Here is a 17718-nt window from a genome sequence, read left to right on the forward strand (position 1 = left end):
AGGTTATCAAATATCATATGTGAACGTTGTTGATTATTCGTCCGAGCATTATCTTGTAGTGCAATAAAAATATGTCGTGGTGCAGAAACACCCTGTTGTGATGCTATATGCCATGTAAATAAACCATTAATACTGCTTTGAGCAGCATCTGTGGTTACTGTTAACCATGATAGCAATGATTTACCGCCTTGATCCATAAAAGATAGTAATTTTTGTTCCTCAGTAATAGATGGAGTCATTACTGGCATCCACAATGAAAGTTTTGTTATATTTACTTTACCAGCATCAGCAACACCAGCACCTCGCCAGATTGCATCATTATCATTACCTTTTCTTACGAGCACAATTGTGTGTTTAGCTCCAAAGATGACTTTTCTAACATTTCTGCAAAATCCAAAGATGTGAGATAATGGAATTGCACACGAAAAATTTCTATCATCTCCCGACAGCGCTGATCGGCGTGTTGCAAATCCTAGGTTGAAAGTCGTGGCAATATTTTTTATGATTTCAAATTCAGCAGCTGGTCTACCTTCACGGTCTGGGTTGGCACCTTCTGCCTGATCAGCAACAGAAGTATCCCGTGGTGTGAGTAACTTGATATACTGATTATGGTTGGCGTTGTCGGTGATATCCTTAGCAAACATCATTGTTGGACCAGCTGATCTTGTAAAGTCGTCAGAATATCTCGCCAGACCAATTATTGTTGTAGCAACATCAACATCCTTCTGAATTGATTCAATATTTTTTCCATCAATCATGTATGTGGCGCTATCAAACAGTGCCATAATTCCGTTGTTGACAAAACCAACACGCAGATTGGCACCATATGCCGTATTATCCCCCTTTACAAGTGTACCTTCTACTTCAATAAACGCTTCAGCGGGCAAGAAATATCTACTTGTATCATGAACCTGTAATTCGATTCTCCCCGGATGATTTGGTTGTCTTGCGTCATAAGAATAAAACTGATAATCACGTACTGACTCGTACTTAAGGACAGGTGCCTCCATATCAAATGCTGGGTCTGATTCGCGCCTGAACATTTTATTATAGTTACCATTTTTCCAAATGATGATCATCGTCGACGAAAACCGCCCCCTGCTATTAAATTTGCTGTTATATTTTTTTCTGCTTCTTCAGATATCGCCGCTAGTTTTTGATTTGCAGCCTGATTTATTATTTTACTTACGTCTGAGGGCATCACCTCAGTACTTGCCAGTTTCACCGGTGGTTGTTGTTTTCGTCGCAATAATCGTGATAATCTTTCTTTGATCGCCGAGAACGCCTTACCAGCAACATTGACAATTGCACCAGGAGCTTTATCACGAACAATATCAATAGCCTTCATCGATAATTGTTTTGCGACGGGTGCTACTTTTGGAGCTATCCTCGTGAATAATCCTCGAATGACATCGCCAAGTCCATTTCCGTAAATAACACTATAGATTGGTAATCGTGAGTTTACCGCTCTAACCTGTGTGGGTTTACGATGATTATCATGCACAATCATCTTATTTTATTTACCATTTATCTAACAACTAGTCATCAACGAGCTCATCAATAAGTTCTCGGTAAACGCCAATATCCATGATACCACCTTGAAATAGTCGCCGACAAATATCAGCTGCTTCATTGGTTATTTCTGGTGAATTATTTCCAGCTCGTTTTCCTCCTATGAGAACTTCTAACCGTGACACGTCATTGATGATATTATCAGGACATAAACCAGATCCTGTTTTAGGTTCATCTTGGGGTGGTGGTTGCATTACCGGAGTAGGTACTTCAGTGGTGTCCGGGGGTGAGTCACCTTCTCGAAATCCATGTGGTGAACCTGTCGGTGTAAATGTCATTTTCGGTGCAGAAATTTTCTTCGAGAAGGGTGATTTAAGTGACTCTTTAGCCTTTTTAATTTTCGACAACAACCTTTGCTGTGGCGAAGAAGATTGTTGTTGTTGTTCTATTTGTTGCAGAGGTGGAGGAAGCTGATACTGGGAGGACTCTCCTTGTTTTGGTTGTTCCCGTCCCCCTCTAAATCTTTCTACTTCTTCTTTAAGTCTTTTAAATTCTTGACCTCTAGCTTGTTTTTTATTGTAATATACGCGATATATCCATTTAATGAAATCATCATCATTTGTTTTTCCATAAAAGGGTTTTAAAAAATTAGATTTATTAGATATATTTTTTGATATCAACTCAGGTAATCTCTCTCTTTCAGTGTTTCTAATTTCCTCAACAACTCCTTCGTTAAATCTTGCAATTAATCTTAAGCTCTCCTCTGCTGATTTGGGTTCAGATGCAAGTTTTTTTCTCACATCGGCGACTTCAGCACGAAGTGCTCCAATACCTTCACGTATTTCCTCATCAACACGTGGAGGCTGAGCTGCAGCTATATTAGTTGGAAGATTTCGTAAAATCTCCATTGTCTGTTCAGTCAGCGCTGCAGTTTGTTTTGATACCGGAAGAAGATCTTCTTTGATGACAGTTCTAACTTTCTTAGTAGCTGCAGTGACGGGCTTAAACAGTTTTTTAGTGTCCTCTTCATACTCAACTTTTGCTTCTTGCTGCGCTTGTAGATTTTTTCTAAATGAGTCTTTGACAGGAAGAAATTTTTTAATTGCTTCTAATCGTTCTCGAGCTGTTCTTGCAGTATGAGATTCTGGATGTACCATTTTATTATAACATAATAATTTAATTAATATCAGCAGAAGAGGAATACAGAAGTTTGATGATATATTATAAACACAGAAAGAACATAAATCCCAAAATAGAAAAACCACCATCAGAACTTGAATATTACTTGAAACATAGAACAAATTCCGAAGATTCAGATGAAGATGAAACAGATGAGGAAAAACGACAGCGAGAACGTGTTGAAAAATATTCATCAAACTTGGTATGGTGGTAAATTAATAGCAGCAGAGAGGGTACCTACCAACGTTGGTCGTCAAAAAGGTAAACAAGAAATAAATAAACACGTAGAGTACTTTATTTTTTCAGCTACTATTTCAAACTGAGGTTTTATTAGTACAATCGGTAATTGCAAAAATAAACATCTCAAGGAAAGTTCATTTGTAAAATCTGGACCTTTCTACGAGATGATTTATTTGTTTGTTTTATTTATTTTGTCGGAATTCTATGGTCTGTTCACCCTCTCTGCTGCTAAAGCGAATCAGTCCTTAGGTCGTAAATAACGCTGAATGTCGTATTAAACTTGTATCATCTGATGATTTTGTTAGTACGAAATTTTTTGTAATGAATTTTTTTCGCGATACGTAAAAGAAAAAACAAACCTGAAGTTGAATAAACAATTTTTATGTCGGTATGGCAGTGCTTGAGATATCAAAGACGTTAATGTACCAGTTTCATTACAATTTTTTTTAAGTTTGAGTGGCCTGATGCAGAGTTGTTATTTACAGATACTGACTCGTTGATGTACAAGATAGAATCTGATGATATTTACAAAGAATTTTATGAAAACCGGGATTTATTTGATCTTTCTGATTATGATAGCGACAGCGGATATCACGGCGATGACAATAAAAAGGTAATAGAAAAGTTTGAAAATGAAGTTTCAATGAAAATTATAACCGATTTTATCTGATTGCGTAGTAAATTGTATTGCTTAAAATTATCAGATAATAAGGCTAAGAAACGAGCTAAGTGAATGAAAAGAAAAGTAGTCCTTTAAGGTAATAGTATTTGATAATTATAAGTCAGCGTTAGCCGGTTTTAGTTGTCATGTCGAAATGATGGCAATAAAATCAAATTGTCACAAAATAAAGACTGATGTCATAAAAAATTCTGGTCTTTGCAATTTCGATGATAAGAGATACTGTTCTGATGGAATTATATATATATTTTTGCTTTGGGATATAAAATGTCTGATAGTGTTGATTTTAGGAAGGTGGATTTTCTAGACTGGTTACTACAATAAATCACCAGCTGTTAGTATTAGATCTGGGCTCTCTGAAAAATTTTGTACGAAGGTATACCACAAATATATTAAATACCAACACTGTACACTGTATCCATCTGTAAATTGCTGGACAAAATATCTAGCTCTGATTTACAATACAATAACACCATATAATATCGATATATAATTTTGAACAAATTTCTTCGGATAAAATAAAATAAAATATCTCAGTTCAATAGAAAATCGCAGCCCCCTCCCCCACGACATTAACTTATCAATGCATTTTTATGTAGATGCTAATTTTGCATACGTTTTAATCAAGTAACTGTGACAATAGTGGGGTGATTAAGCTTAGACTGTAAATGGCACTATGTCAATTACATTACTCTGACGTTAGAGAGCTTGTTGATAAAAATAGGAAGTAGACATAAATCTACAATTGACTCGGTACACTTTTGATGTAATAGGTAGGGAAAACTTTGAGTTGGATGCCAGCATCAGTCAACATAAAACATGCTTACTCAACAAATGAGAACGAAATATTTAGTGAAATGGAAATATTGCATAATATTAAAGCAGGAAAGAACTACTCTCCTACACTCTCAAAGGATGATTCCCAGTGTTACAAAGGAATACACGTACTTAAAACATTAATATACGCTAATAAAACAAATAAAGAGTTTTAATCCTAGATTTTTCCTAAAATTTATACTTGGCCCTAATATCTTGCACAGCATCAAATTTGGACACCATACTGGCATACTTAGTACATGTCCAGTATATTATTAAAGGATTATAGTAAACATTCAAAATTAATTTGTAACAGATACAACAATTTAGTAAAACTATAATTTATTTACCTACTTTGTCATGAAAATGAAAACATTACACCTATTGGAAATACAAAATCGGTTTAAATCGAGGGGTTTTGCCGTTAAATTATATATTATAAAAATAAAATATACTTTTTATGAGTAGATATAATGAAATATTTCGCCCTTGAAGTAAAGACAAGGATTGTCATTGGTGGCTTCATCATTCATAACATTGCAATGTTTCCACTTGACTCATTAAGTATTTTTTTGAAAACCCAACAACAACAACCCAAAAAAAACCAACCGTAAACAAAACTTGATATTCTCTATGGAACACATTTTTCTATCGGTAAATGGTTACGTTGCTTGTTTTGATTGCTTGATTTCGGCATATAATCTCAATTCAATTCGATTAAAATGAGACAGTATTTTTTAACTGGAAAGCAAATGATTACTTTAGTAGGTGGCTGACGATTTTTAAAAATTTTATTTATGAAACAAATGTGAAAATAAGAAGAGGAAACAAGACGAATACAATCTCGGCGTTGTGTCGGGTTTTAGTTTAGCCTACCGTGCTTCATTTGGAAAACTCTGCTAAATTTGTTAGATGAAATATTTACCCAGCCGGTGATGACGTGTGGACTTTGTCGTTGTGGTGGTTTGCATATGAAAATGGTAGCTCATGTAGTAGCGATTGGACTTGCAGCTTTCATCATCTATACAGCATGGCCGGGATCCAGTAAGTGTTTATGGACCATGAATTTGGCTCTATTCTTGAGAGGAGAGCTACGCACAGGCACTTGATTCTGGGGTAAACTAATGTGTACACCCACTATATATCACATTAGTTTACCCCAGAATCAAGTGCCTGTGGAGTGACTGTGTATCGTAGTTTGAGAGGGACAGACATTATACGGTACTGGTATTGCCTCAGGGGACAGGGGACAATTTTTATGTAAACATTTAATGCCGCAATCAGCGACCAAGTATACAAAAATCAAATACACAAGTGAGGTAAAAAAGGACCATAGTTTTGGATACCTATATTAAAACAAAGCATAAGAATAGACTAGTCAGTCCTACATGTAAGACCTGACGCTGATATTTATGTTTTGGGCGTCAGGGTCTTACAGCCTAAGTAACGGCGCTGTGTAGCATGTTTTGATGTCGACTAACATCGTTTGATTCGTTACGAAAGTAAAATTTTCAGGAATATTTCATACAGCTGGCAACTAAACTAACGCTGCTTTTCTACAAAGTAAAATAATAATGTTTTAGTCAGACTTGACTAACTCTGATGCCTTTTCTCTAATAAATTCAAATTCTCATAATAGAATTGGACCTGTTTTCAAGTTTTGTTGGCCAACATTTTAGTTGGCTGGAAAGCGATATAAACCGATAATGCCAAAATTGGGTTAAGCTGAAATATTCTTTAATGAAATGAATAAAAAATATAGTATGCCTATTGGAACTGTAAGCAACAGTTCATTTTGTTCAAGAAACAGATCCCCAACAAGAATCTACTTGAACTTACTTTGGCATACCGCGGCTACCATCGCATTGCAACAAATTCAAATGTATGTCAATGGAACGTGAAAATGTGTTCATTTGCTTTTGTCATATTTTCATTCTGCCAGGATAAAGACAGCACAGTAAGTATATTAATTACACATAAATTAGTGGAAGAGTGTCGATATAGGCTGCCAAGTGTGTGAGATGTTCCTGAAACTTTGATATCACTATCAACATAACTGCAGAGTAACCATGAAAGGTGCCTGACATCAGTTTCAAGAACAACACAAGTCTGAAACACCTAGTTCACAAATATATCCATATCTTTAATTAGTTAAGAAATTTGCCTGGGGCCAGTTTGTGAAAGTGTACCCTGCCACCTCAGTAGCCATACCACTTTTCTGAATCTGAATGTGTACAGTGCAGGGCCAGTTATGGTATAAATCTGCACCGGAAGAGAAAGCCATCTGAGAAAGTTAGTAGTATTGCTTAAAAGCTGTCTTGAAGCTCTCTACTGATTGCTTGCACACAACGGATGATTCTAGTCCACAATTGTTTTTACAAAAAAAAGAATTTCTAAATTGTTCTGTTATATATTGCTCAACTACAAAACATTTACCATTATTTGATATTAGTTTTTCTACAATGTTTATACTTTCAAACTTTGTAAAAGATTTGGCTTTAATCTGACAATTTTGTCTTCATGGTTTTAATACTTTTATCACTACTTTTAATCATGAAATAACTACAAACATTATTTAGCCACCACAGGAGCTCGTATTGTTGCTTACAGTTTAACTGTCAGTCATACATATAGTATAATATAATATTATTTAATAATTTATTCGATACAAGCCCCTGTGATAGCCAGTTCCACTAGACACATATCTAGGACATTATTAGAATGTATAGAATAACGAGTACATTTACCTCGTTACATAGTGAACAACAAAGAACTTGGTTGCTTATATTCATTGGAGCGATTTTTCTCATATCAAAGTTGATTGCAATACTAACAAATCATTAAAATAATTATGAAGGCATGTCTCATTCTGTGAGTAAGGATGTCCTAATGCATCACTTTAAAGAATACTTGGTTTTGACATTTGACACAATTCGTGTTCCATTAGGCACATGTTTCTTTTTACTTATCTGGAAATGAAACATCTTTGAACAGTTCTCGGTTTCATACATCATCTGTCCATAATCTCCACCAGAAATAAAATATTTGACTGTACTGTTGAAGATTGGTTTGTAAGCTGTCATTGAAACAAGCACTTTCTTGTGTGGAAAGCATTTGTACATTAAAGGTCTGACATAATATACATGCTATGAAATTTTAATTTTTTAACTGCTATTGTATCCTAAAGATCATTGTACAGAAATACTCTTTCAAGATGAAAATCTTGGAGATATGATACAAAATAATATGTTTTTTTTATAAAATAAATCTCAACATTGTCTGTTTGTTAACAATAACTGCATTTTCTTTTTCATAGTAACATGCATGATAACAGTTCAGCTTCTGTTCCATCTCTTAATATAAGGCAGGGAACTTCCACCTTTATTTTGTCTTATACTGTACGCTCTGTGACCATAAATTACTAGTTCTGCATCACCTTTTGATTTTGGAAAATATCGGGATTGTTTTTAAGTGCAGTATTTTAAAAATGTACCCATGAATATCCGTGTTTCACTGTAAAAAATCACATAACCAGTTTGCCACCTTATAATGTCCAATGATGTTATGCAAGAGTCAGATCACATGATTACCATATTTGTCAAGAAGCAAGGGATTGAATCAGTGATAGTTGTTTTCCATAAGTTCAGATGGCCTTCACAATTACCAGATGTAGACTTGAAAACTTTGTTCAACATTGCTTTGCATTGGAACATATGGAGTTGACATGTACTGACTGACAATCCTGGCACCATTCCTATCTCATTTGGTTACAGATGCATTGCTTGAATTCTCTCTGATAAATTTCTGTTGTTGGAAGCCACAGGTGGCAGAGTGAGGGCCATAGAAATAGCATCATTTTTTATGTTGATTTACACTTTGTACAACATATACATCAATTTCCCAACATCAGAACAAATATAGCCACCATAAGATTTTTTTCTTTATTACCACAATATCAGAGTAACCCCTATTGCATAACCTGGAATCTATATGGTGTCTGTTTATCGATCATTTCCTGCAATCATCTGGTTTAAACTGAGAAATAAATGCATTTTGATAAATTGCAAAGAACAAATAGACATATATAATAATAATATCTGTTATCTTGATGGCAAATGTCATTACTTATTCGCAAATCATTTATTTAAGACCTCTGATGCCATAGCACTCTAGAGTAGTGGATTTTCCGAAAGAAGTAATTTTGATAATTCACTGGAGTGATAAAGTACACTGTAATTTTTACCTGCTCCTTGCTAACACTATGACTGAGAATTTATAATTACTTTTTGTGGTCTAGTAGTAAATAGATCCATTTTGTATTCAGACAAACCAAGTTTAAACACAGCAAATAACATTTATTAAATTTTTATATGTATAGTTTTATTTTGTTCTACCGTGAATTGGGAATAAAAATTATGTTACTGCTAATATTTTTGGTGCGAATATACACAAAACAAAGCAGAACATAAACAGTGAACCATTAATGGAATGGAATTTGCTACTTCAGTCAGTTATACATATGCAGGCCAGTACATTTGAGTATAAAATAAGAAATATTTGCTTGCTTCAAGTGAATATTTGTGTGTATTATGCCAGTTTCATGTTTATAATGCATTTGTCACAGATAAAACATCCCTAGTCAATATATTAGAGGAGCAAGAATGCTGGAGTTGGAGACTCGGGTAAGGACACCTCATCAGAAGTTGGGGCTAGTGTATTGACTAAAACCAGTTTGTGCCTGAAGATCTGAATTTGACTTAAATGCTCAACATATACTGTGAAGTTTTGCTATGCAATAAAACAAAATAATTTGTCATTTATCCATCTCTTTGTCTGTCCATCCAGCTGTTCAATCACATCCTTCCATTTATGAATGCAGACATGGCCAGATAGTATTACCAGAAGAGTCAACAATAGGTGATGGTTTGAGATGTATGCAAGTGTGACAGCCTGTATTATACATGTATACTGCATTGTATAGACTCACTTGTAAGTCATGTCCTCCCCCCTCCCCATCACATAGTACACTGGCACAACAAGGTCTGTGTTTGTTCTACTGATTACTACTAGCAAAATGCATAGACCCAATCTGAACTCAGCTTATAAGCAAGTATATACACTATACGAGTGCAGTACTAATAATAGGTTCAAATAAAGGTTACAAAGGGTTATGTTAATCATTCAGTAGGTTATGCTTATAATTAAAAAGGTCACATTAACTTTTAACACTGAATCAGCATGAACACGCAACTATGCTAGCAAACAAATATGGAAATTGGTTTCTACTTGTTGTTTTACGAATGATTTAGTTTTGTTTTATATATGTAATTTTTCACACATTTAATTTCAAAATCAACTAATTGCTTTATGATAATCATGCTGTCATTCACATCTCTCATTCATTGTTGTATTTGGTAAGCTGCAAAGATTGATTTTTATTGTATTTAGCATGCAAGCATCAGTTGTGCACATGTCTCATATGATGATTTTTTGCTTTTCTTTGTTCACAGTGTCAAATATTACGACTTTACAGTTTTAAATAAAGTAAATAGAAAAGATCGAAAACCATTTACCTTTGTAAAATTTAACAGATAATTTATTTCCATAGAATAGTCAAAATATAAAAAAGAACTTGCAGTATTGTGAATTAAATCCCAATTAGCCCAAAAATTTATATTACCAGACCTATGTTCTAATTAAATTCCAGTGGTGTTCAAAATAAGATCCACTGCTGAAGGTGTTGATGTGAGTGTAGTCTTGAATATAGTAATGTACAAGTGGCCTGATGTTTGATGATGTACTGGTCTTCTAATTAGTGACAATAATATAATCCAAAGATGTCCTTGTCTGAAATCACTATAATTTGTACATTGATATAACATTATCATATTTATCCACAATAAAAAAGCCCCACTAAATTGATGATGCTGTTTCACCTAATCAGGCTACATTTTGTTGATATTTTTACTTTTTCATATGGAAATTGTTTCTCTGATTTTCAGAAATTTTTATTCATAAATTAGTTCTTAATTAAAGATACTAATGGCAAGTTGTATTGATACATGTTAAACATTGTTAATTGCTCTTAAACTAATGATTATTTGATAAGAACAATTTACATTTGTTTTTTTGCAGGTCTGTTTTCTTGGCACCCAACTTGTATGGCTCTGGCGGTAAGATAGTCTTTCAGCATGCATACCATCTATACTAGCTTACAAGTCACTTCAAACTGCAAACAGCACAGACCCAGATCTGCTATCACATAATGCATTGGTAGATCTAGGTCTTTGTTGTAATCAATTGAACAAATGACATAGACCCTGATTTGGTGGTGCACTATGCAACATCAGATCATTGTCTCTGTTTTCTGCTGTTGGACCAGACTTATAAGTGACTGCATATGGTAATTAGCTCTGATATATGAGTAAATGCAGCTCAGAACAATATAACTAATATACTAGTGAATCTACAAGAGTCTCATAGATACACAGGATCCAGCCAGAATATTGCACTAATACCAGTCCAGAGGAGTCTCATAAGTACACAGGGTCCAACCAGAATATAGCATTAATACCAGTCAGCCTCAGGAGTCTCATAAGTACACAGGATCCAGCCAGAATATAACACTAATACCAGTCCAGAGGAGTCTCATAAGTACACAGGGTCCAACCAGAATATAGCATTAATACCAGCCAGTCTCAGGAGTCTCATAAGTACACAGGGTCCAACCAGAATATAGCATTAATACCAGTCAGCCTCAGGAGTCTCATAAGTACACAGGATCCAGCCAGAATATTGCACTAATACCAGTCCAGAGGAGTCTCATAAGTACACAGGGTCCAACCAGAATATAGCATTAATACCAGTCAGCCTCAGGAGTCTCATAAGTACACAGGATCCAGCCAGAATATTGCACTAATACCAGTCCAGAGGAGTCTCATAAGTACACAGGGTCCAACCAGAATATAGCATTAATACCAGTCAGCCTCAGGAGTCTCATAAGTACACAGGATCCAGCCAGAATATAACACTAATACCAGTCAGATTAGAGGAGTCTCATAAGTACACTGTCATAGAATGCAGTCAGAATATAGCATTCATACCATTAAGTGTATAAGAGTCGCATAAGTACAGTGTCCAGCTGGAATAGGGTGAAGTTGTCAAAAATAGTGTGAAGTAATTATTGAAAATTCAAAGTTTACATGTTTAGAATAGTCACTTTACTCTGTTTTGGCATATTTTCAGGTCAGATTATTAAAATATTGCTGAAATACTATTCAAAGTTTATATGAATGTCAAACATTACTGTATAGTTGTCAGCCTCTCAAATAGATTATAGTAAATAATATTGGCAACTGTTTCCATACATAGGAAAAAAATCCTCTTATTTTTTAATGATGAAATATTGAATAAAATGATCAGTAATAATGGACTAGTATATATACACTGAACCATAATTTTATTCTGGTTGCTCTACATAAATACAGTTTTTTTAACCTTTTTTTATAATAAGGAATATGCATGAATATTTGGCAAGAATTCTGTGGATATAACAATATAATTTCTGGCAATTTTAGGTAACACTAGATTGATAATAGGGCACAAAACTTATTTATTTTCTTCCCATTTTTTGAAAGTAATGTTGATGCAAAAATCAGTGTTTACTTTAATAATGAATTGAAACAAAATGGGCTATGGATCAAGGCAGAGTGAAGCAAACTATTGGGGCTTATTTAGGATAAAGTGACCTTATATTTTACCTGAATCACCTCAAAACATAGACCCCTAGTACACCATTGATGTGCTTCTTTCTTAACTGTGATCTTTATATACAAAGTTTGACTGTAATGCAGTGTGTATTTCAGAAAAATGGAAAAGTGTGGCCCAGTAACCACTAAGAGGTCAAACATTAGGATCATTTAGAAATATAAATAGGGTTAGATCTGTCCTTACCTGTTGTTTATTCAAGTAATTAAAACTAATATCATTATCACTGGTACTTGTATCATGGATTTGTCAATTTTGACAGTAAACATTTACTTTTCCAACTTTATATGCTATGAACAAGTCATTGTTGAATCTTACTCTGGCAAGATTTTCTATAATTCCTTATCCACTAAAATAACTGTAATCTGTTCAGGACATTGTTATTTTAGTGGGCAAGAACATTTTTGAAAATCTTGCAGTGGTCTGGCACAAAGATGACTGATAGACAGGTATATAATATGGGAAAAGAGAATATTTATTGCAGAAATTAACAAATCCATTACCAATGTGCCTGTATTCACTATCAGCCTCCCACTGCAAGACTTCTATACCGGGATTTGAGCCTACATTTTTGTCTGCCTTGTATCGTCAATGAACAGATGCAATATGCTCTTAGTCATCAGCAGACTAAACTATGTCATCAGTGTGACTGAAAGATGCTTTTGTACATCAACCGATATGACAACTCATTACCTGATTAGTGAGATTGTGTTTGAAAGAGAAACTGGTTGGCTTATTGAATCAGCACATTGGATCAATGTTCTGAGAACATTGTACTTGGGCCTGCAGTGATTGGTTCAGCAGGTTAAAACTACATGTAAATGTACGTCATTGATGAAAACACATCGCAAGTAGACATGCCTTGTCATTGTGTCTCCATACTACATGTACATGCACTTAAGACTTTATCACAAAACCTTGGCGTTGTTTTTCCATATTTCACTTCTTTCACAGAATTATACAGTATCAGTTTTTCTTGGATCTAACAAGTAGTATTTTATTTTCCTTTGTGAGTATGCCATCTATCCATAAAGTAATCATCATTTGGGTTTTGTTTTAATCATATCAAAGTAGCATCATGGTTGTCAGAATTTTCTGTCTGTGAAAAACAATACACATTGACCTTATTCCGCTTAGGATTTATTAGAATCTGAACTTAATATATATATGAGGAAAGGCTCCCTCTAAACAAATTTTGATTTTATTGCATACAGTTTGCAAGAAGTGACTATGATATTGTATTTAATGGAAATATTTGTCTTCTTTCAGTTCATCTGTCTGATGTTTGAAGGCCTGCTTGTGTTCAATCGAGAAAGTTCCTTATTTTCTAATGTCAGTCATCCATCAAAAATACTAACCCATCAGTTAATGAACATCGGGGCATTTATCTTTGCCTTGATCGGCTTTCTTGTCATATATTACAATAAGAACCTCAATAACAAGGATCATTTCACAACTTGGCATGGAACTCTTGGAGTGGCAACAGTTTGTTATGTTCCTTTACAGATGATGGGTGGTGCTATTGCCAAGTACCCGGCTCTTCGCAACATTTTTAAAATGAAACTATCAGCTATAAAATTGTACCATGCAACATCCGGGTCCATTGTGCTTGCACTTGCTAGTTGCACTCTTTTAACAGCTTTTCACTCAAATTGGTTCACACAGCAAGTTGGAGACATTGTATGGTGGATTTGTTTGGCCTGCTTGACCGTGATACCTATGATTGGCTTGAACCAGATTACATCTGCTTACCTTCCACAATCATTTAGGAAGCCAGCGGCAGAAGGCAAAGCAGAAGAAAAGTCAGAGACAAATAAAATCAAAAAGAAGACCACTAAAGCCAAACAAACCTAAAAAGATAAATATTTGTATCAACTAATTTTGAACAAAAATCCAGTTCTTCTGTCCATGTAAAAAGTCTTCATTTTTATGTAGTGTTTTCAGTTTTATATGTCTCATGTTGGTTGATTCAAATGTATATAATAAAATGTCTAACTGCAAGTAAAACTTTAATCTTAAACTATAACATCAGTTATTGGAACATGCTTATTCTGCCAGTCAGTACATTTTCTCCCACTGGACAAATAAAACTGTTACTTGTCCAGCATCAAAATAATCTTGTCAAGCAAAAATTTATTTGTGTTGACAGTGGTTTTTATTAGGCAGCAAAAACATAACTAGCTTTATTTACCTATTTTTATGTAAATATGCCAACTTCAGATTTGGGAGTGTCTTTTTAGTGAATCAGTTTTTCAAGGTTTTAGTTTGGTGGCACCAACCTAACATGCTTTAAATCTTGAGACATTGACAAAGAAATGGATTTTTTTTACTGTAATAACATAAGATGGCTGTCCATAATACTAACTCTAGTAGTATAAGACATTGGGAACAGGTTATTTGATAGAATCATGACAATGCATATTTCATTAACTGCAGAAAAACTCTGGCAAAGGATTATCTCAGCTTTAATTGAAGGATTATTCAGACAGTTCTCCTGATCTTTGTTCATTTATTCCAGTAATAAGAATAGATCAGCATCATTGTTTACTTTCTGTTTTCAGCAAAGTATTTTGATAGAAAGCATGTTGTCAATCTAAAATAGTGCTTAACTAATCAACTGATTCTATTTTAAGCTATCTAATACTAAAGTTGGTATCAACCAAGTCATTTGAAGATTCACATTGAAGTGTCTTTATGTTTAAGAGACTGTAAGATACTAGTAGATAAAAGGAATTGTATATTTTATCTATTTTTAATTTGATAAATAAAAAAAACAAACACAATGTACTCGGTTTTATTTGTCGGCAAACAGTGTGTACTGGAATAATTTTAGAGAAAGCTTGAGAGAAAGACTACAAGGGTTTACATGATTGTAACGTTTTCTACCAAATAAAAAATTGACAGATTACAAAATGAATTATAAACAATTAACCTTTCAATTTTTGTACTTTAGTATAGAACAGCATGTGGATAAATAGCCATCACAGAGAATAAATTGTCTGATTACAATCTTGAAAGTACTGATAGTGATAGATGTTGTCTAGAAAGAAAGCATATATGAATATTTTGTCAGATAAAAGATTGCATAGCCAGGTATGCTTATGGTGAAAGGCACTTGCCCAGTGGACTTCGAAACAACCCAAATGTCAGGCATGTCATTCTTTACTGCACTTGTCAAAGTTACACTATTGTTATAAATGTCTTTGCCTGAGAGACCTTAATTCTTTGTTATTATCAAGATTTATGTAGCTAAAATTATTAAAAATTAAATATTTGCTGGTTTACAATCTTATGTATTTTTAATGTGACTAGTTTGTGTTGCCTATTTTTGAAGCACTTGTTTTTGCAAGATTCAGTGAAATCCAAATGAATTTTGAGTGATTTTACCATTTAAGAGCTGTGATGTTAGCATCAGTGTTTATGTTGATTGAAAAGCCCATCCTGCTATCTTATATGTATAAACAAAATATTGAAATGTATCTTTATCCAAGTTTCCTCTGATGAGTTATTTCAACGCTTCAACGAGGGACATTATGATACCATCAGTCTGCTTGGTACATCTCCTAAACCTGATACAGATCATACATACTTGTGTACAAGTCAAGTCAAACTATAAAATAATGTAGACCTTGATCGGCTGGTACATTATATGATGGCAGATCTAGGTATATGCAGTTTGAAATTTTACTCTGCTTATAAGTTGGTATATGGGTATATATGGTAGGTTACCATTTAGTGACAATGGGAGGAGTGTCCAACTATTAATTATTGCTCTACCAAAGCTTCTGTTACAGTATTTGGTTTGTATTTTTACATTTTTTGAAAGAGGTGAAAATGCACTGACATCATTTATTTTGAATTGGTATGCTAGTTTTGATGAAATATTGTGATGAAAGTTAAAATTTGGAGTTAATTAAAAGTTTTACTTATGTGGTATATATCTTTTATAAACCACTTTGCTCATTTTTATATCTGTAATAAATGAAAGAAACTTGTAACAATATATTATGTGTGCATTAAAATATGTAATGTTATTTTTGTTTAATACTTTATCACTTTGTCATTTTTGCCCTATTTTATTTCAAATTATGCAACTGAGTATTCTTTTTTAGGTCACCTGTTCATACGGCAATGTGAACTTATGGTTGTGCTGGGGTACATTGTCATTTGTCCATCCACATTGCTATTTCAAACTTTTTTTTTTTTAAAGAACCACTGGGACGATTTTTGTTCATGTGCTACCAAATTTGTGTTTGGGGTGGCTTCCCTAGCAGTCACATAGCTTTGATAGCACCTGGTTGAAAAAATATTTTTTGTCTTTTGAATTGATGCAGCAAAATTTATATTAACCATGGTAGGAATGTTTCATGTAGTATGCTATTTACAAAATTTTGTGGGTATGACTCCTAGCAATAATTTAGCTTCCATAGCAACCTGTTGGAAAAACTTTTCGACACATCTCAATTGGACTTGGTCGGAATGTTTCTGAAAATGTGCAGTGTCTGAAATTTTGTCTTGGATGGTTACTATAGCATTGGTGTGGGTTCCTCGATTTTTTGGAAAATGTTTTATCCAGAATGGCTGAGTTGTGTTGATCAAACTTAGTAGGAATGTTCATTAGGATATACACACATTATATCCATTGTCACAATGAACTGATGGTTAGCTGTCTTAATGAGCAACAATATGGAAAACTTATTTTGTTTTTACATCTTTTCTGGAATAGATAAGCCAGTTTTGATCAAACATGGCATTCTTTGTCAAAATTATGTCTGTGGTGGCTTCCCTAGCAATATTATTTCTGCCTTTGCAGAAAGTCGAAAAGGATTCTCCAGATTAGCAGAGCCAATTTCATAATTGGTATAGATAATGCTCTTAAAATTGTGTCTAGAGCAACTGTGGCATCAGGGGCCCAGAGTGGTCTAAAGCGCTCTCCGTTACGGATCACTGCCACCTCACCTCTGTCTGCGTGGGTTAAAGTCTAGGATTCGGCCAATGTGGGTATGTGAGAAAGCTTGCTAGTAGCTTCTCGTGGGTCAGTGGTTCTTCCCGGGTTCTTCCTCCACCATTAATACTGGCCGCCATGCATAGCCTATCGTGTGCTGAAAAATGGCGTTAAACCCCATAACAACAACAACAACTGTGGCATCCTTAACCATATGAAAGACCTATTTTCAGCTTCTCAAGAATGACTGAGCAAACATGTTTCTTCCATAGCAACCATGCAAAAAACCGATTTCGACTTCTTCTGTAGAGCAGCTTAGTTAAACTTTGTAGGAGTTTTTCTTTGGACAGACCCGAATTGTATGCAACATTGCTCCTTTAGCAATGCAGTGACTTTATTCCAAAAATATTGAAAAACTTTTCAACAGGTGCCTCAGACCAGCTTTGCAAATTTCGATCAACCTTGATACGAATTTTTCTTAGTATTGGGGGGTGATTCCCCTAGAAATGGCATGGCTTCACTATATACGTGTCCTCGCTTTACTACACCAGACCATGTGAAACAGGTGAAAGTTTTGGCA

The 17718-nt window shown here is 34.4% G+C and overlaps 1 protein-coding gene across 1 annotated transcript; it reads left to right on the forward strand.

Annotated features, from left to right (window-relative positions):
- Nucleotides 1-5326: 5326 nt before the first annotated feature.
- Nucleotides 5327-16227, forward strand: LOC149787994 (transmembrane reductase CYB561D2-like). The gene is made up of 3 exons (XM_089974279.1): nt 5327-5470; nt 10562-10599; nt 13463-16227. Exons 1-3 carry the CDS (start codon nt 5362-5364, stop codon nt 14045-14047), a joined length of 732 nt encoding a protein of 243 aa, XP_089830405.1. The 5' UTR covers nt 5327-5361; the 3' UTR covers nt 14048-16227.
- The last annotated feature ends 1491 nt before the right edge of the window (nt 16228-17718 follow it).

Source organism: Sinohyriopsis cumingii, chromosome 11 (assembly GCF_028554795.1).
Source record: "Sinohyriopsis cumingii isolate HCF-2022 chromosome 11, ASM2855479v2, whole genome shotgun sequence".
Lineage (NCBI taxonomy): Eukaryota > Metazoa > Mollusca > Bivalvia > Unionida > Unionidae > Sinohyriopsis > Sinohyriopsis cumingii.